Below are 19,974 nucleotides of genomic sequence, written 5' to 3'. Positions count from 1 at the left end.
AAGTTATTGTTTACAGAAGTTGGCTCACCAAAAAGAATCACGACAATCCACAGAACTACCATACAGGAGCTATATCTGACATTCTGTATAAAAAATAATTATCATGACTTCCCATGTTAGTCTTTCAGTATGAAATTTTACTTTCATCATTTTCTAGCTTTCTAAAGAGATTTTGCCTTTCGCTTCTCCAGCTGCTGCTTACATTTATGCTTCCCTCCTCTCAAAGTAAACAGAAATAGCAACCGAAAATGTTAAGTGTTGAAAACGGGAAATATCAAGGGAACTGAGATCATTGAAAAGGCATATGCTGCAAAGCAAGCTAGAAATAGGACAACTCTGATCAAAGGACATCCAGTATTACAGGGATTCCCTCTGCAAAGAGAATCCTTGAATGAAAGGGAATATAATGAAAGAAAGTCCACTATATTCTTTTTTTCACATAATTCAGACATTTCATTTATTAAATACAGACAAGTCTGCTATCCATCTCCAAAACAGGGTACAAAAGAGGTTTAAAGCATCTTCTAACACTACCTGAGCTGTTTGTTTAGCAGACTTGTTATTAACTAGTATTAACCAACCAGGATGTCCAAGATTACTTAGGAGTTAGTCTTTAGGGCAATTAGCAAATTGCAACGAGTGGTTTACACATGCCTACAGAACTGTGAGGTGGTTTAAGAGTCCTGGAATAACATCATATTGCAAAGAAGGGAGAGGAACAAGAATGTAACTGTTGGTACAGAATTCAGTTTCCTCTGTGCACAAGTTAGCACAGAACTATTACAACTGACACCATTTCTAAACATTTTTATTCACTAGAACAGTCGGAAATTTAAGGCAGTGGGGTTTTAGCGAACAAAGGCCATAGGTAAAGTCATTTAAGAGACAAAAATGCTATACAATTACATGCACATGAACTAACTCCTAAATTATCTAACAGAGTAAAAACAGGCCTGCTGATGGAAGTACAGAGGCCATAGGGTAACATCTGTAGAGAAAGCCAGAATGATCTTCTCCTGGATCAAAGATTCTCAAGCACAAACAAGTTAAAAAGTCAAACATCTATTATACCTCATGTTCCACCATGAAGGCACTGCAAGAGTTTGTCCTACTGAAGTCATGTCAACACTCTGAAATGCATTTTAAAAAAAAAGTTTGTCCAGTGTATCCATTCATAACAACATTTAGGGCTGTTTGCACCATCAGCGAGTATGTACATCAACATACCAGAATTAAAAAAAAAAAAAAAGACTACTTTCTCCTCAACACATGTATGCAACCAGGACAATGTAAACTTAAAATAACTCACGTTGCACGTGCAGTTCATCCACTGAAACAATTAGTCGCAGTCTTCAAGTCCAGAGCAACAGAAGTACAGCAAAGCATGTGGAAGAAGTCTTTCAGCACGTACAGTTCACCGCAAGCCATCGTCATTAGTTGCTACCCCCTCTAAGCATGTGTCCAGAACACCACACAGCGCAGTCTCACCATTAACACAGTGTACCCTAATTCATCGAAACCACAAAACCTCACTTGTCTGCTCTCCTCCTTTCTTTGGATGGCTTCCACCTCCCCTTATATTCTTTTCACTTTCTCTCTTCTGCATAACACGTCCAGCCAACTTTAGAGGACCTCTTCATCATTTCTCATACTCAAGGAAGAAAAAAACCCACCACACCACCAAAATTTTTTCCTATTTTATATTCGTTCCCTTTCTTCTCACATCACCTTAACCTGTACAGCAATACAGCAGTTCTTATGCCACAGAGCTTACTGTCCCTAAGAATAAGGGCAGAATGGGGGACTTTCACCAGAGGTCAACAGAAACCCCAACAGAGAAAGGAGAAGTCAGCTACAGACATGCACCACATCATGCAATGCAATCAAGCATTCTTCCTTCTTAGCAATATTAATAACTATTCCAGCTCAAAGAGTATAGCAGACACATTTTGTTAATCCTGCTGTTAGCAATTGTCAGTGCTGGGAGTTTGAGAGTCCCACATTGACATTTCTTTGTCCAACAAAGAAATGATTACACTATACAGGAAAACTGATCAAAAACCCAGTTCATATTGTTTATGCTGTGATTAACAGCATCGCCTGCAAATGCTCACAAAACAGTCTTTACCCAGAAGCTTTCACTGAGAATCCTACTGCTCTAAGCACTGTTTTATCACCACAAGGGCTAAGTCTAGACACAAAACACACTCAAATCCGTGATAACACACATATGATTTACTCAAGATGCCAAATAAATCATTACACATGAAGATCGATTTATTTCAACACAAAGTTCAGGAAAACGGACACTCACAGTAGCAATTCCTACAACGATGAAAGAATTGGGTTTTTTTCCTTCTTGCAGTACTGAAGGACAAGTGTTCCCCGTGAGCGCAAAACACTCGGGCACCAAAGGCGCGGGGGGGCAAGGACTAGCTCCCCCTCACTGCTCGGGCGAAGCCGTCGTAAGCACAGAAGCTGCAGCACACACCAACAGGGCGACGGGCGCAGGGCCACAGCCGCCGGGCCACAGCCGCCGCGCTCCCCGCCAGCCGAGGCGGCGGGACCCCGCGCCCCCGGAGGCAGCTGGCCCGGGCGGCAGAGCGAGCGCCCCCTGGTGGCGGCGGGACGGCTCCGCCGGCCTCACGCGGGAGGCGGGGAGGCGTCCCCAGGGAACGGCTCCCGCGCCGAGGGAAGGGGCTTCCCGCCGCCCGCCCAGGCGGGGCGACCGAGCTGAGCGGGGTAACCGGGAACGGGACCCGGACAGGCCGGGGGGGGGGGGGGGGGGGGGGGCAGCGGAACGAGTAACTGCCGCCATCGCCCAGGAAACGGGGACCCGGTGACACACGAAGGACACTGAAGCGGACGGCGGCGGGCAGTTCTCCTGAAACATTATCGCACCGGCAGGGAAAGCCAAGCAGATAGCCGGGGCAGGAGAGGACGCCGAGCGCCGGCGAACCCAGCGTCTTCTCGGTGAAGCCGGCCGCCGCGGGGAGAACTCGGCGCCGGCAGGGCTCCCCCCGCGCTGCCCCACAGCCTCTGCTCGCGCCGCTCTGAGGGGACTGAGCGCGAGCTCCCGCGGTGCCGCGCCCCGCCTCTGCGCGCCGCCGGGCCAAGGCACGGGCGGCAGCTCCCCGGCCGGCGCCGCGCCCCGGTCACCCCCGCCCGGAGCCCGCTCGGCGAACGCTCCTCCCGCTCAGCCCGGAGGCGGCCGGCCCCGCAGGCCCAGGCGGAGCGGGGGATGCCGAGGCGGGGGCGGCGCCGCGCCGGTAGCGCTGCCTAGAGGGCGCACCGGTGGCCGTTCCCGCAGACGGGCCCGGAGGAGCGGACAGTACTGCCGGCGCCCAGGCCCCCACTGCAGCCCCCGCTCCACGCCCGTGCCCGGCGAGGCCCACGCCCTCCCGTCAGCGCCCGCCTGGAAACCGCCACAGCACCTTTACCAGCCCACGCACGGCATCGCCCCTTTAAGGCTTTTCCCGACGAGAGCGCAACGTGCGGAGGGGCGCGGCCGCGCGTGGCGTGGCTCCCTGGCGGCTCCGCCCCCCGGGATAAGAACGGCCGCCCGCGCGCAGCGCGGCAGTGATCCGGCGCTGCCGCGGCTCGGCGCATGCGCGTGGCGCCGGCGGCCGCGCGGGGACATGCGGAGCTGCGCGACGCTGTCGGGTGAGTGATGGCCGCCGCGGCGGCGCCTCCCGCCGCCCCGCGCTCGCGCCGCTCGTTGCCATGGCGGCGGGGCGCCCCCCGCTGTCGCCCGCCGCGTGCCTGAGCCCGCCTGGCAGGGCTCGGCCGCGGCCCGGGGCCGCCCCGTACCTGCCGCGCCGGGCCCCGCCGCCGGAGAGGGGAACGGGGGCCGGAACCGGTGAAGTGGCCGGCCGCCGGCGGCACCTGCGGGTCGCCGGGGCTCGGCCAGGCCGCGGCGCCAGGGCTGGCCGGGCCCCTGGCCCGGAGCCGCTGTCCGGCGCGGCCCACGCCAGCGGGCGCGGGGGGTGGCGGCGGGCCGCGGCCCGGGAGGCGCGCCGGGGCGGAGCGGGAGCGCGTTTTTTTGCCCTTGTGCTGGCAAGAGGCGGACCGGGGGCGCAGAGCCGCCGCTGCGCCGCTTACCTGCGGGGTCTGGCGGGGAGGCGACACGGGCTCTGCTCGGCGTCGTGGGGAGCGCGCCTTCACGGGCATCGGAAGCGCTCACGCGGCGCAGTCCCTCTGGGTGGGACCCGCCCGGGGTCAGCGGTGCCCGCGGCCGCGCTCGTGGAAGTCAGCGTGGCGTGCCATGCGTTTTCTTCCCGACCTGAAACAGGATCAGTGCTCCCTCTCGCTGCTCCTCTCGCTCCTGTGAGTAAACAGAGACCACATTGTGGGCTCAGGCTCCGTGCTTCGCACTCTAATTTAGGCTGGTTTAATTTAGAATAAACATTTTTTCATTACTTAGTACCCCAGCACACACTTACCCTCGATTTTCTAAAATAGCCAGTCTGTGGTGTTTAAATCTGGAGACACCACTGTGCCTTTCAAGTATTTACAGCGCATCTCCGAGCACGTAGTGTGTGCCTGCTGCGGACATCACTATGCTGGCTACGCAGAGCAAGCAGGCCCGAGTGACTCCGAGACTTCAGTGGTCTCGTATCACTAGCACACAGACTAAGGGCCCTATGCAGTACTGCTGAAGCAATAAGCAAAAAACTTGTTATGCTTGATCTGAAGATAACAGTACTTAATTATATATTGATAAACTGGATGGGAAAGGCTCTTGGAGCAGGGTCTCTTTGGTCAGTTTGGGGATACTTCAATCTTTGTCATACTGGAATGACAGGTGAACGATGCCTCTGCATCACAAACGCATTTGCAAATTGCATTTATAAGCCAGTAAAACTTCAAAAGAGGAAACCAAACTGCTCAATTCACCCATGTTACTTTATGCACAAACTTTGTTTTCCTTCCTTAGCAATTTACCTATGGGACAATTTAAAATATATATTTTTTTTTTTAAATGCAAGCCTATCTTTGCAGGGGGGCATATGTTCTCAGTGAAGCCCTTTGTCTGCCATCCTCTGCAGTACAGGAATTATTTCAGAGGAAAACAGTTCTACTTCTCTGTAGTGGAAAACAGAATTAAAACTTATCACAGCATGTCTAACACTATGGTTATGACTCTGAGTCAGCTATAAAGGAATTTTTATTTCCTGAATGTAAGCTGGCTATATATATTCACATGAAAATTTTCAGGAGGGTGAAGTACCATACCTTAAGCATGCATCTGAAATCTGACAAGCAGAAGCAAGGCAATTGTCTTGCTATTTAATTATTAGTTTTCTACTGGCAACTTACAGGTTCCTCCCAGTTGCTGTGTAGGACTGTGAAATGGTAGCCCAGATTTTAACTGGACTTAAACTCCTTGATGAACTGCAGTTCTTTGAATATATTCCAAAATAGCTGACTGTTATAATCTAAATACATTGTCTGCTCTTCAGTTGATTTGTCTTTTTAAATTTACGCCCATCATCATCTGAGGTATACCTGTAGAATTAATTTTATTTGCAACCTCCTATGATTTGAGCAGCATTTTTATCCATCTTTACTAAGTGATCATAGTCTTAACATTTTTTACCACAGAACGGTCCATTTCTGGTTGGCAGAATCTGTAGAAAAATCTCTCAGCTAAGAATATGCTTCATTTATATAATAACTGTAAAGAACATAATTCCTATAAATGGAAGAATCTTCTGAGGCCTATATCTGAGCATGATTTGGCTTGTGACTCGGGGATACTGCACTGCACTGTGGAGGTCTGGTGCATAATAAATAAGATTCATTATAAAATGAAAAATCTATTCATTTTAAACTGACCTTCCTGTGAGGCTGTTTCTGCTAGGTGTCAGTTACTGAGCATTCATCTAGTTGCAAAGACAAAAGCACTTAAGGGATGATATGACCACTAGAGAACCAGGATTTTTTTCCTTTTTTGGAGGTATATGGAGTTCCAGAAAGTATACTAACAGCTCTTAGGCTTTTTAAAGTCCAATTAGAAGTCTGAAATACTTAAATATTAAAAGGGGTGGCTCTATCTCAGGTAGTTAGTTAAATAGAAAGTCAAAGGGAAAAAAAAGGAAATTACATCACATTGTCAAATAAGGAACAGCTAGCTGGAGCAGATGACTTGTAGTGCAAAAATGTGCCCCTCCTCCTGTGAATTGCTTCTGAGATTTGTTAAAGATATGTGGTGGCAAGGTGAGCAAAAATAGGTTGTGGATTTAAGGTAGCCACGTTTCTTCCCCTCAGTAGGTCTTCCCCCCCCACCCCCCCTTTCCCATTTCTTACAAAAAGTATGTAAGCTGCTTGTCAAGAGTGTTGCCTTTATAAAATCTGTCCAAAATTTGTGCAGGCATTCAAAAATATGTACAGCAAATTTCTGTATTCCATACCCATTAAGTGAAACATTCTAGAGCATGATTTGGTCTACTGTGCATACCAGAAAGGTTTTCTTTATTATGAACCTGAGTTGCCTCAAATATTTGGTTGCGTCGGGGCTGGGAGAGTAGGGAACAAAGTAACAAGATTCTCTGTGTGATCAGTGGTAGGTGTTGAGCTAAAATACATGCAAACACTTCTTAGTTTCTAAAGAGGATTACTGTTGCTATGACACAAGTATTTAGTGATATGTACCAGTATGAAAGCTTACATTTGGGATGTTTTATGTAACTCAACTTTGTCTCACAAAAGTTTTCCGATATTCCCATATACATTCCTCACTATGTGGATACCCTACTGTTTATGGATACATTTGTCCATTTTCAGCTTGCACATATCCATCCTATTCATCGCTCATCAGTTCAAGTCTGAAGGTATATGTGGCCGTGTAAAAAAAAAAATATCACTCTCATTTCCAATATTTAGAATAATTCCTATTTGTTAATGTGAGCAAACACGAATGATTTAAAAGTATCTCCTTTGCACATTTACCGTGCCTTACAGTGGACAGTGTTGATAGCTTTCTACTGCACTGACAAACCTTTGAATTGCCTTGGCTTGTATCTGCCCTGTAGTAATTACTAGCTATAGTTTTAGTTTGAACTAACTCAGTTTCTTTGAGTAACACTGAAACTGAGCACTTTTGAAGATGTTGCAAAGTGCTTCTATCTTTCTAAGTGCTATAATCTATGCATAATTAGGCCAGACAAGCAGAGTAACTAGAAACCCATCCAGTGCAAATCTCAAACAAACAAGCGTAAGATCCAGAATGCTTCATTACTGCATAGTGTCCATTTTCTTTAGCAAATGTAGTTTGATTTTATTTATGGTTAAGTTCAGATCCTTAAGCTATTAAGGAGGCAGGACTGGGCCAACAGTGGAAACTGTTGGTGTTTATATTTTCATGACTGACTTTTGTAAATTTTTCTTTAAAGCCAACTACTACAAAATAGCCTGAAATATGTACTGCTCAGCTTTAGTAAGAGCACACTGTATAAAATACAGAGTTTGTACTCCTCAATTACATGTCCTCATGGCTCCCTCTTAAGATACTTTTTCTTCAAACAAGCTTATGCATGTCTTAAAATATAAGCACCAACTCTCTAGACTCTACTGAAGAAGTAACTAGGTGATTTAGTGAAAGAGCACATGCCTTACCTCTCTTGATACTCCTAGCTTAAGGCATGGAGGACAGTTTCGTAACTCTGTCCATTCATAACTCCCCACTGAAATGTCAAGGCAAGTCACCTTCTGTGAATTCACAAAGAGGTTATTGTTAGAAGCAAGCAAGTTTTATGGCTGCAAAATTTGTCTGTGCTTTATTTTTAAAAAATAAAGTTGATTGAAACAAGTGAGAATTGCCTTTTCCTAGAGTATGTAAATATTTAAGTCCATTTCAGAAGTTGAGTTTAGCATTCCAGAGGGATTTCAGGTAGGCGATTGTGCAACTATCACTCTTGAGAGCTGGGATTTAGACAGCATTCAGAAAGCTGACACAGTAATTACTAGCAGTGGTTTTGGCGTGGGATCTGATGGAGGTTGGGCTTCTTAACAAGCCCAGCAAGAGTTGTATGTTATCATAGCAAGTACATTACATGTGCACTCAAACTACAGCAATGCCACCCCCCCTTCCTGTCTCATTTTTTATATCATAATCAATGTCTCACTCATGGTCTTGTCGGATCTTGTACGTGCGCTGAGGTGGAGTACTATCATTTGCTGACTAATCAGTGTTCTGTATCAGTAATTTTTCAACTCGTGACTTGCAGCTGACTTCAAAAAATACTGAAATGGAAGTGCAAACTCCTTCATAGGCATTAGCCTTAAGTTCACCGATTCGTTCTCCTTCGTTTCGTATGCAGATTCATTGCTAATAGGATAAGATCTGTGAGGCATGAAAAATCACTGCTCAATACAGCATGAGCTGATGTGATGGATGTTTTCTTTGCAAATTGTGTTAACATGATAGGAAGTAATTTTAGAATTGGTGCTAAACTTGTACTGTGCTGCTTAAGTCTTTTTGACAAATGGATTTCTCCAGTCTTCTGCTCCCTCACAGACAATGGTTTGGCTCACTCTTACAGAACTGGAAGGAAGCAGTGCTGTTACAGGACTACTAGAGATTTTGAACTCATTTGCTAATCAGAGCTATGTTATTGCTTCCTGAGGCTGTATGTTTATATTTAATTTTACTATGAAAATCTGCAATTCCCATTACTGGGAAGGGTCCAACTTGACTGTGTAATGCAAAAAATTTGCAGGGTTAAGCTAGCTTTTAGCGAGTTTGTCTGAAAAGGAAGAACATAGTCTTTACTAAAATCAGGAGGGCTTAAGTAATTAGGACTAAGACTGTAATGCTCTGCTGCAGCAGACCGAACACTAGTTTGGGCCCTTGTTCACTTCTGTTAAAGCTAATAGCCTCCTGTCTAGAGTTGTTCTTAAATGCCTGGCTAAAATACACTGAGTATCTTGTAGTGAATAAAAAAAATCCCACTTCTGTTGACACAAGGATGACCACTGGTAGTCATGATCAAAAAAACCATCACACTCTTAAGGAGAATGTGATTAGGTCTTGCACATTATAAACATACATACAGTCAGAAGCTATTTTGCATATACTGTTTGATTGAATGATCAATACTAGACCCAATTCAAATTTGGAAAAGCATAGCAGAGTTGTTCTTTCTCAAACAGTTGTTTATAAAAGGCGAATAGTGGTGTTAGATTGCAAATTAATCCCAGGGCAGCTGGTTTACAGTCCTCCTTAGGAGTCTGCCCATCCCTCATGTTGCAAATAAGTATAATGGATCTTTCCTCTTAAAGGAAAAGGAAGGTTACATATCTGCATAGAATGCCCATTTTTGAACAGATTTACCGTAAGCGTAAGCTACTGCTTGTTTCTGTACCCCACTTTCTTGCAGTACCATACTGTGAAGGGGTTTTCTTGACATGTACACTACGCTGACGTAGCTGGCCCTCAGTTGTTGGTTGATTTCTCTTTAGGTGGAATTTTTTCTTTTGCAGGGGGGCGGGGAGAAAGAAGGAAGTTCATGTTAAGGAACTGGTTGCATTCTTGATTCTCAAGAGATGCAAAGTAAATTGTTTTGGGTGGGTTGGTCTTTGGGGGGGTTTTAATTTTTTTTTTTTTTTTTTTTTTTTAAAGAGCCATATAACACCATATTATACTTGCTGAATTTAGGATATTTGTGTAGATGAAGCACAGACCCAGAGAACATCTTTGCTTATAGTCTTGGACTTAATTTTTCCTGCCTTCAGAATGTTGACTACTTTTACACTGTGCCCCCCCAATAATCTTTTCTGAATTGGATTGTCCTAAACAAAGCCCTGTGAGTCAACTTGTTTTCTTAGACTGCGATTACTTACTCAATATAAAGCAATTGCCAGCACATTTTTTCTGTTGTAAATGGGCCAGATAAAGCATTGTTCACACATTCAAAATAAATCTGAATACAGCAGGACAGTTTAAACTGAGATGATTCCAAATCACTGGATTTCTAATTTGTTTGAAATAGCTAGAAGACTTGAGGCTGATTTAAAGTATCTTAATGCTTAAATTTGTTAATAATAGCGACTGCTTTATACAAAAAGTTTTGCAATTCTGATTTAAGTAGTCAGTAATTCTGTTTATTGGAGCAAAGGCCATAATACTTAAAAACAGACCAGGTTGTTATATGTTGGCTACACTGGAAACCACAAACTCATTATTTTTCTTTTTTCTATACAGTTTAATTCTGTAAGAGAACTTACCTATTTTGTACTTCAGTTTTGCAGTCAGACACAAAATAACAAGTTTAGTAAAGTTTTCCTATTGGCAAGTATTAGGACAGAAGGCCTTTCCACAGAGCTATTTAATTCCTTGAAATATTGAAATTTCAGATGAGAGATGAACACATGAAGTTTGCATTTCTGATATTTATGTCCTTCTCTCTTTTGAAGGGAATGAAAAACTGCAGGAAACCTGTCAAGGACTCTGAATTTCTAGGGTTGTGAGACATCACCAGAGAGCAGTGCACAATGTCAACTGCAGGAGTTGCTGCTCAGGAGATGAGAGTCCCATTAAAAACTGGATTTCTTCACACTAGTCGAGGCATGGGGAGTCTGAAAACCTGCTGGGGTAGCCACAGTGGATTTGAAAAGTGAGTGAGGCTAAAATTTGATCTGTTGCATCTTCAACTATATGAGATGAGCATTAAGAATACTTGTACCAGTACCGACCTATGGTTTATTTACAGCGGAGGCTTTTTTTATCTTTTAGTACTTTCTTTAATGTGGACCCCATAGCAGTGGCATATAATTTGAATCCATCAACAGAGCAACATTTACCATCCATTGGTAAGTATAAAGACTAACACATCTGTGTGTAGGTAGTGCAATGGGTTTGTCTCATTCTGGATCTAAGGCTGCCCTCTGGTGACAGAATGCAAACGTTTCAAGAAAATACTATTAAAGCCCAACAAAAAAAAATGCATTTTAAATAACATGATCGAGTTCAAACCAACCAACCAGCCCTTTTTCCTTGTATTTAGAGGCCTCTAAGTTGCCATTACACTTCTGACAGAAAAGCCATTTCGTAAAATAGCACTTGTTCCATTATAGTCCTTTGCTGGGATCTTTGTAGCTGTAGCTCTGTTCTGTTGCTTATGCTTGGGGTCTCTTGAACTACCTCATTTAACTGGAGCACTGGCCTAAAACAATAAGGTAATCAGCTGCTCTCAACTAAACACATAAATCCACAACCAGAAAAGATCTGCGATAGCTAAGTTTTGCTACTGGAGTCATTAAGCAGACATTACTTATTGTTGCATTAGAAGGAATTAAATAGTTAAATATGCAGTGGCAAAGTCATGCACTAGAGTGTTACTTAGAAAAGTGTTTCTAAGACATTCTCACCTTTTTAGGGCACTCTTCCAACCATGCTTCCATGAATGACCACAGCTTTGCTGAAAGTTGTATCCAAGTCCCATCTGAGAAGTCCAGTCCACCTCCTCTAAGTCCCAAAAATGAACAGCCGATTTCAAGATATGAAGACCATCTCGTTCCTGGCTTTAGTAAACTGTCATTAACAATGGGCCGTGTTTCTGAAGAAACACCTCTTCACCTGCCAATAAAAAACGGGCCAATTCAATTTCTGTCTGCATCTTCCAACGACCGTAGCTCCAGGCCACTACCCCCTCTGCCTATTTCTGAAGACCTTACTCCAGATGAGGTTGACAAAGAGGTGGAATTCCTGACTAGCTCAGATACTGACTTTTTGTTAGAAGATTATGAACTTCCTCCTTTTAAATCCAATGTTCCAAGCCGGCGGAGCTTTAGGGGCTGTGGACAAATCAACTATGCATATTTTGATACTCCAACAGGACCAAAACCAGAAGATGCCAACCCTACACAAAGCCTAAGTGGATACATATCCAGTATTTATCCTCCTCCACAGCAGCTGCATCGACGTTTGCGAAGGTCCCATTCTGGGCCAGCTGGATCTCTTAATAAACCAGTAGTAAGACTGTCTGGACACTTCAACAGGTCTTCTCCAAACTCTGATGAAGATAAACCAGAGATTCCACCAAGGGTTCCCATACCTCCAAGGGCTCTCAAACCAGATTACAGAAGGTGGTCAGCAGAAGTTGCTTCTAGTGCATACAGTGATGAAGACAGGCCCCCAAAAGTGCCCCCAAGAGAGCCTTTGTCACGCAATAGTTCCCGTACACCAAGTCCCAAAAGCCTGCCATCATACCTCAATGGGGTTATGCCCCCCACCCAGAGTTTTGCACCTGATCCTAAGTATGTCAGCAGCAAAGCTTTACAAAGACAAAATAGTGAAGGATCTTCCAACAGGGTCCCTTGCATTCTTCCAATTATTGAAAATGGTAAGAAGGCCAGTTCAACGCACTACTATCTGCTGCCTGAGAAGCCTCCGTATTTGGACAAGTATGAGAAATTCTTCAGAGAAGCAGAAGAAAGTAGCTCTAACACAGACGTTCAGTCCTGGTCTGGTGACTGCACAGCCACTTCAGCCCCAACAAAACTGGACTCAAAACCTAGAATGGACATAGCTGGTCACCTGAAACGAAAACACCTGTCTTACGTGGTTTCCCCGTAGTCTCTGGGAGCACAGTCTCAGCTCAGTTGTTCAGGATGGAGCTGAACTTTATCATGTTACAAAGTTCTTAAGGTTCTCAGATAATGAAGTAGGACCAGTTTGTCCTCCGAGAACTGGAAGGTGGACGGTAAAGTCCTCTTATGCTGCATATCTCTGATACGTTTCTTAAGACTGTTCTTTGTCTTGGTATGTATAGCTGAAAACCTACAAAGATTCCATAGAAACACATAGAGGGATAGTAGTCACAGTTGGCCAGTTATATGCTACCTAGGTGAACGTATTTGGTAGTCACGTTATCAAAAAAAAAAATCAAATCTAGCTTTGTGTAGATTTATAAGTCACTTATAAAGCTGACAACAGAGCAGGTAATGCAGTACAGTTTTTGTATCAGGCATTTCCAAAATTTCTTTCACACAGTAACTCTGCCAAGAACAGACCCTATCCTCTTTGACTAGGATATGCCAACCTGGTAAGAAGGTAACTGCAAGATCTGATATCCACTTCAAGACTTGGCAAGCACATTGGAAGTGCGTTTTGAAAGGTGGATCTATTTTACAACTTAATTTGACGCTAATAGACTTTTAAAATGAGTTAGGTTTTGTGGATTCTTTCAGTTGCTAGGCACACTTGGCTCAGTTTTGCAGTTTTTCCTAGGAGGAGACTTGGACCAGCTATTGCTAAGCCTTTGCTGCTGCTCTTTTTCTGCTGGATCCTAGAAACCTGTGAAAGTGTCCTGAAAGTGGCAGAGGATATGAGCAGCTATACAGTTGCTGTTAGGTAGGCAGTAACAATTACATGCTTACCTAGAGACTGAAATTCTGACTGTATTAAATACCAGAAACACAGCACAAGCTGGTCTTGTGTTTTGGTTTCTATTCAGTATTTTAGGGGAGGAGGAGGGTATGAGGAAAAAACATGATTCCATTTATGAACAGTGTCAGGCCCATCTCTTGCTGCTTCAGATGCTGCTTCTTGCTGTTTAATTTTTTCCTCATTGTGCCTCAGCAATCCACTAAAGTTCACTGAGGTGCCACATTTGTGCATTAGCAGTTTCTTATGCTTATTTTGATTACGTTTATCCTCTTACAGATAAGCACAAGAGAAAGGGTGCTCATTAACGGAGGTACGGAAGATAAATGTGTTCCTCCTTAACAGAAATAAACAAAGCTGTTTACAGTTTAAACTGCTGAATGAGATGGTTGAGCTATTTTAAAGCTTACTTTTTATTTCTTTTAGTACAAACTAAATGAAGGTGAAATACATGCTATAGAAATGCACTGATATTTCTGCATCGTGTACAGTATTGAATAAGAAAGAATTCACTTTGTATTTTGAATATGAGTTTAATAAAGTTATGGAATAGTTATTTATGATACATTTTGGTTTTTGCTTTATTGAATAGTGCATCCAATTGTGCATTCGAGTTCTGCATTTACTGGAAGGTTTAGTGAAGAATGTTAAATGTGCAACAAATGTTGAATTCAGCTTGCATTTAATTAAAATTAAGATTTCTGCAGAAGTGTTCAATAACTCACATTGCACACCATTAATTTTAATTCCTCCTTACTACCTGGTAGCATGGTGTCTATAGTTTTGTGCTGGCAATAAAGCATCCTGTAAGATTAAGTTATTTGGCCTATCATTATTAATAATCTTTGTTATTTCTAGAGTCACCCATAGCATGTTAGGCACCACGGTACAGAAAAGAGAGGGCAGTAATGTTCCTGTCTTCAATGTCTCACCTGTTAAAAAAGAACTAAATTGTACATGAAGGGTGACTAAAGAGGAGCTACTCATTCTCTGAGGATGAAAAAACCTTGAGCATAGCATGGTAATTTTGTTTTTCTTAGGAGGAGAAAGAAATTGCAAATACTCATCAGAAAGCAAGTATATTTAACTAACTATAGTATGCAAGCCCTGGATAAGGTTACTAAAGATACAAAGCATCACACAACTTTGATCTTTTAGCTCTGTATGCAGGTAAATACTTGGCTTGATTTGGCAGTCTGAGGTCTTCACATTTTCTGTGAAAGAGCTTATTTCAGAATAAAGCGGGTTACCGTTACCATCCTTGGAATTATACTCAATGGAAAAAATGTCAGATGTAGGTTTTCAGTAATGCCTAATTACTTGGCTTTTATAGCTGGGGAGATAGCTTCATTTATGTAGGTTCTTAAAAACCTACTGCTGTGCCATAACACTGCAAAGAACCCACACGCTGGCCTCCAAAACTTAAGTTATCTAATCCTGTGCAAGGCTGTTGACTATAATATTCATCCTTCTGAATTACCCTCCACCCCTAGATTTTTTTCTAAGGTGGAAAAAGTAAAATTGGTACTTGCAGCCTTCCCCTTAAATCTAAGCAGCTTTAACCCTAGGACCCCAAAATAACATACCTTCTCAGTTACACGATCACTGCTGCAGCAAACAGATCGACACTGCTAAGCTGCAGCGCATTCCTTATTGATTGTGAGACTTAGCACAGACTCAGTAGTTGTCAGTTCAGCAGAACTCGAGTCTAAAACCAAGCAACTGCCCTGCAAATCTCTTCTAGCTTTGCCTCTGGGTCTGACTCCATTCCCAATACCTGGACCCCCCCCCTCCTTTTTAGCCTAGGTTCCTGTGCTTGAACAGACTGCTCTTTTTCCCCTTACCTAGAAGCAGTTGAATTCCCAAAGGCCTCAAGTCTCAGTTAATAGCATTTACTCTCAAATTAGTAGCAAAGCCACTCTTGGATGGGAAAAAGAACATTTCCCCATCCTGTTACCCCATAGTAAGTGTCTTCCCTGCTTTCAGTGGGATTGTTTTGGCTTAAAGCATTTGGGGAAAAGCCACATGGCTAGTGTACACACTGAGAAATGAAGCCCTCTTGACAGAGAGGCCAGCCCAGGCATTCTCTATTACTGGATATATAAGGCATTGCATTTGGATGAAGTAAAATGGCAAGTCTGAGCCATTGCACCTGCTGCCAGGTCACATTCACTGTTCTCTTGTGAACAGTGTGATGGAGTAAGCTTTCTCTCCTAACTCATTGCACTTCACACCAGCCTGATGCTATTGCTTAGTATTTGCACAAGGCAAGCCAAAGAGACTTCTAAAGTGACTAACAGCTGAACACATCTTGGGTATAAAATGAGGTATTTGTTACAGTTTCCCCAGCCCCACACCCCAGCACTTATTTTCACTTCTATTAGCAGTGGAAGTTCCCTAGTCATTGGGCTAAAACCTTTTCTGCTAACATAGCAGGAAGACATTTTTTACTTCCTCAGGATAAGATCTACTTCTGAGTACAAACTATTTTCATATTTATAGTGCTGAAAAGCTTAAAAAACTTATAAAACTTGTGCTTTTGAATGGTCTTACATAACCTTTTCTGAAATTCCAAAAATGCATTAGGACTTTTAAACCCAACCTTCATTATAGTTTTTCTAAAAAAAAAAAGAGAATTGCATACGCCCTTCCTGTTGTCTACTCAGTCCTGAGTCCAAAAAAAAAAAAAAAAGACTCTCTAGTGATGCTGCCTTTCCTACTGAGTGTCAGCTGAGTAACAGCACAGTGTTAAGTCTCATTCCAGAAGTTAAATGAACTTCAGTTACAGCTGCACAAAACTTAAGTAAAACAGACTGAACCTGAACTGAAAATAGTGACCGGAACTGCTTGGCTACAAGCAAGACATTCAACCAAGTTACAGAGCTCACGCGCCTCTTCAGTATGAGGAAAGTCATTTATAGGCAAGTCTTACGGTATTTAAGTAACTTGGCCATTTTCCCTTTAAAAATCCAAAGTAATAAGGCTTCACTGAGGACTTGGTCCACAGTTCAGTGGTGGTCTCTGGGTGACAGTGAGGGGGTCACTGACGAAGGCAGGTGGAAGCCTCGCTTGCATATTCTTAGGCAGCAGATTCCTGTGCTTTGGGGGACAAAGTTTGCACGATCCAAAAATTGTATTCCATTTTCCAAGTGAGTAATCAAGGCTGTAGAGCTGTAGGGGAAGCTTTGCAAGTTCTGGCCAGAAGACATTTCTGTGCTCATCCTGACACATGATAAGACTTGTCAGGACACAACATGCTTTTGCAACAGCCTGATTACAAGTTTGAATGTTTGAATATTTAGAGCTTGGGCTCACCTGGGCAAGGCATGACAGCTTGCCTCTGAGGATGAAGCCCCTTGCCAGATAGATTTGACTGGAATAATCACACTTCAAAGCAGTTATGACGATACACTGAAGTCTGAAGCGTCAAGGGATTTGTGTTAAAGCAGAGAAGAAAGGTGCATATCTAAGGAAAGGCAATGCTTCCCACAGCCTCCTGATTCAAGGAGTGGGCTACGCATGCTGCTCCCCGCCCCCCCCCCCAGCAGTCTCTTTCTTGCCTCAGTAGCACTGAGCTGTGACCACCCAGCCATGCTGGTGAGGACCCATGGGTCCCAGGAGGCAGCTGTACTGCGGCAAAGGGAGTTGTACTGACTATCAATACCACAAGAAAAAGCACACTCTAAGTAACCAGTGGCAGCAAGAAGCGTCTGTCATATCTACCCTGGGTAAGGGTCAGTGTTGCATAGGGCTGCTTGGCTGCTCTGATGTTGGCGAAACACCCCCCCACTTGGTGAGTTTCAGACTAGCAAATGAACCCAGAGGAGCTGAGTCTAGCTGGTAACTAAAGGATAGGATGTTTGCCTCAATATACCTTTTCCTGAAAGAAAGAGGCTGTGTTAGTACCTGGTGACTTGAAAAACCCATTAGCTTAACTTCTCTACCATGTTACCTTGCTCTTAAACAGAATAACATACAGCTGTAGTGGGACGTCATTTAAAAACCTCTTGATCGTCAGTTTCTCTTGCATCATAAGAGAGAAATCAAAACAGAAAATAAACATGATCTGGAAGCATGCTGATTGACAACATAATTAAATTCTGCAGTCATTTAAAATTACTGATCGTTGTTGTTGCTGCTGTCACTATCGGTTTTCCACTCACTCCCAGACTGCAATAGGCACAATTGCTACTGTACTGAAACCACAGAAGAGCACTCACTGTGATTGAATTTCCTCCTGCTGCAGCCTTGGTTTTGTTTTTAAACAGTCTGAGTGAAGTGGTAGGTTTGGCATGATAAAGGAAAGCATCTGTCTAGTCCAGGACAAAGACACTAATTTTGCAAGGGCAGTTATTACAGTAGGGAGTAGTTGCTGATGGTGTTCAGAGTCTTGTCAGGAATTCAGGGTTAAGATGATGACCAGATCAGTCATGGTGGAATTCCCACCCTTCAAACTCATGATTACAGACCGTGGCCCTTATAAACACTTTTAATAGTATTACAAGCTGTATGTTTATAAATACATACTCTCTAGATTACTGTCAAGAAGGAAATTTGAGATGGAGGTAACAAGATTCATCATTTTATCTGCCTGTAGGGGCTCTGCAGTTAGGAAATCTCTTGATTTTGTGTGTGTGTGTTTTGAGTGTTCCTGGGGTAAAGGTTTTCATTTTTTTTAAAGTAGCCTAATCTTTTCTTTTATTGATAGCTTGCTTTCCAAAGCAGGTTATATTAATTTAAAACTGAAAACATATAGCAAGTTTTCTGTTTCTCATAGCTCCTTGGCACTGAAAATCTAGCACACAAAATTTAATTATACTTATTAATATTTGTTAAATAGTGCTGTGGAGATTTCTGTCTTCTGAGCTTGTGATTAGCATTTGTAAGCTGAAAGAGGTGTTACCCCCACCCATCCCTGCATTGTAATTCAGGCCTTGCATAATCCCCGCCCAAATGCCTATTTTCATCCACACATCTCATTATTTTTTCTGAATCATGTATGGAAGCCACACCCGTGATTGCTCATAGACTGTTGCTATATTATTTATATATTGGTGTGCACCTTGATCCCAGTTGTGGTTAATTTTGGAAAAGGTGTTAGGTATTCCAAATTCTAAGTGGCATGCCACTGAAACATGGGAACCATTACTGCTATTCATTTCCTTACAAAGTGATTCAGAGGAAGAGATGCTTCTATGTTTAAAACCTGCAGCTTCTTGCTGAAGATTAAACTGTTGCCCACAAGCTGTTAAGCATATGAAAGCCGCAAAGGAAGAAGAGTGCAAACATACTACCATGAAACACCAGAGAAAAAAACATGTCAGATTACCCCACCATCACCACCCCAAATCTGCTCAAGGATGCTAACCACCACACATTGAGCCATCATGATAAAATACTAAGAGGCCCTCCACACACAAAGTCTCAGGATCAAGCATAGGATCATCAGGCCTGACCCAGAAGAATGATCTCCTGCCCACCACCTACCCAGGTGACAGAGAGGCATGTTCCTGTGACCTAAAATGTTTATTTTACCTTTGTTAATGTGTTCATTACACTCACAACTTCAAGGGCAGGGTCAGCACTACTGAGCGCCCTTCTGGAAGGCAACTGGAACATACAACTAGCCCTATACACTTAGCAGTCTTTAGGCATAAAGCTCTCCAGGACCTTATCAGCTCCAGGGAAGCTCACACGAAGGACTGCACCAGTTCATGCCACACTGAGTCCAACTTCTGCTGGCAAGGTGCAAGGGAGACACAAGCAAACAGGAAGTGGACCTTTGCAAGGTTACTCATTGCCTTGCAATCCCTGTGTTGTCATTTACTGGCTGTTAAGCAAGGTCCAGAGGAAACCCGAGACTCCAACCATATTAGGTTGCACTGGGTGACTTCATTTGTCATCATGTTGACAAGTTATTCAAGAAAAGTTTTCCTGCATCCTGGTTGCATGCCCCTGCACTTAGAGCTTAAGCAATTTGAATTGGGATTGTGTGGTTATGATGCAGAACGTATATCGCTCTAGCGCAGCAATAGGCACGGGGCAATGCAGAGGGCTCTAACAACTCAGGCTGGAGATGAAATTGTGGTGCACACCCTGACATACTCTGTTGCTTATGGGATTAAAATAGCCTGAACTGCTTTTGCTGGTGGGAGGGAGGGCTGCCTTTTCACAGAGTATCCTCTCATGATGCTGAAAAAACTCAATGAACTGAAGAGGTCACTTCGTTAAAAGCCACAGGGACAGACAGCCCTGCCTGAAACACACTCTTCTAAAATTGCATGGCAGTGAGGCGAGTGCCAATGAGCTCTGGCCTTCTACAGAGGCTGATGGAGAACTGCCATGGGGATCTGAAGATGAAGGACTAGCCTGAAGGAAGGATGAACTGTTTAGCTCTTAGCTTCAAGTTAAATAGTTTAATGCTAGTGTTTTCTTAAAGATTGACAGTCTAAATATACACGTTTTTAGTGAGGAGGCCACATTAGGCCATTTTCTATAGGTTTTATCAATCATATGATGCCCTGTGCTGGATGCAATACACAACAGTATTGTTCTGTGGGAATAGCCAAGGACCCCACCACTCCCCA

The 19,974-nt window shown here is 43.6% G+C and overlaps 2 protein-coding genes across 26 annotated transcripts in view; one reads left to right on the top strand and one right to left on the bottom strand.

The window, feature by feature from the left end:
• The window catches only part of SLC45A1 (solute carrier family 45 member 1), an 87,278-nt gene that overhangs the window by 61,900 nt on the left and 5,404 nt on the right, over nucleotides 1-19,974 (bottom strand). For 23 of the 24 annotated variants that reach the window (XM_068414439.1, XM_068414440.1, XM_068414441.1 and 20 more), the window contains 3 exons: nucleotides 11,371-11,578; nucleotides 7,618-7,710; nucleotides 4,102-4,324 (listed from right to left, as the gene is read on the bottom strand). The gene's annotated coding sequence lies outside the window, so the exon portion shown is untranslated. The remainder of the gene's footprint in view (nucleotides 1-4,101; nucleotides 4,325-7,617; nucleotides 7,711-11,370; nucleotides 11,579-19,974) is intronic. The other variant, XM_068414411.1, reaches the window with a different exon arrangement.
• On the top strand, nucleotides 3,615-14,153 carry ERRFI1 (ERBB receptor feedback inhibitor 1). Of its 2 annotated transcripts, none has more exons than XM_068414446.1 (4): nucleotides 3,615-3,663; nucleotides 10,417-10,616; nucleotides 10,736-10,812; nucleotides 11,379-14,153. In XM_068414446.1, the coding sequence occupies exons 2-4, from the start codon at nucleotides 10,495-10,497 to the stop codon at nucleotides 12,575-12,577; spliced, it is 1,398 nt and encodes a 465-aa protein (XP_068270547.1). In that variant the 5' UTR covers nucleotides 3,615-3,663; nucleotides 10,417-10,494; the 3' UTR covers nucleotides 12,578-14,153. The 2 variants fall into 2 exon arrangements, with proteins under 2 accessions (XP_068270547.1, XP_068270548.1); XM_068414447.1 differs by lacking the exon at nucleotides 3,615-3,663 and adding an exon at nucleotides 4,117-4,326.

Source organism: Nyctibius grandis, chromosome 17 (assembly GCF_013368605.1).
Source record: "Nyctibius grandis isolate bNycGra1 chromosome 17, bNycGra1.pri, whole genome shotgun sequence".
Taxonomy (NCBI): domain Eukaryota; kingdom Metazoa; phylum Chordata; class Aves; order Nyctibiiformes; family Nyctibiidae; genus Nyctibius; species Nyctibius grandis.
This window is presented reverse-complemented; position numbering and strand designations above follow the sequence as displayed.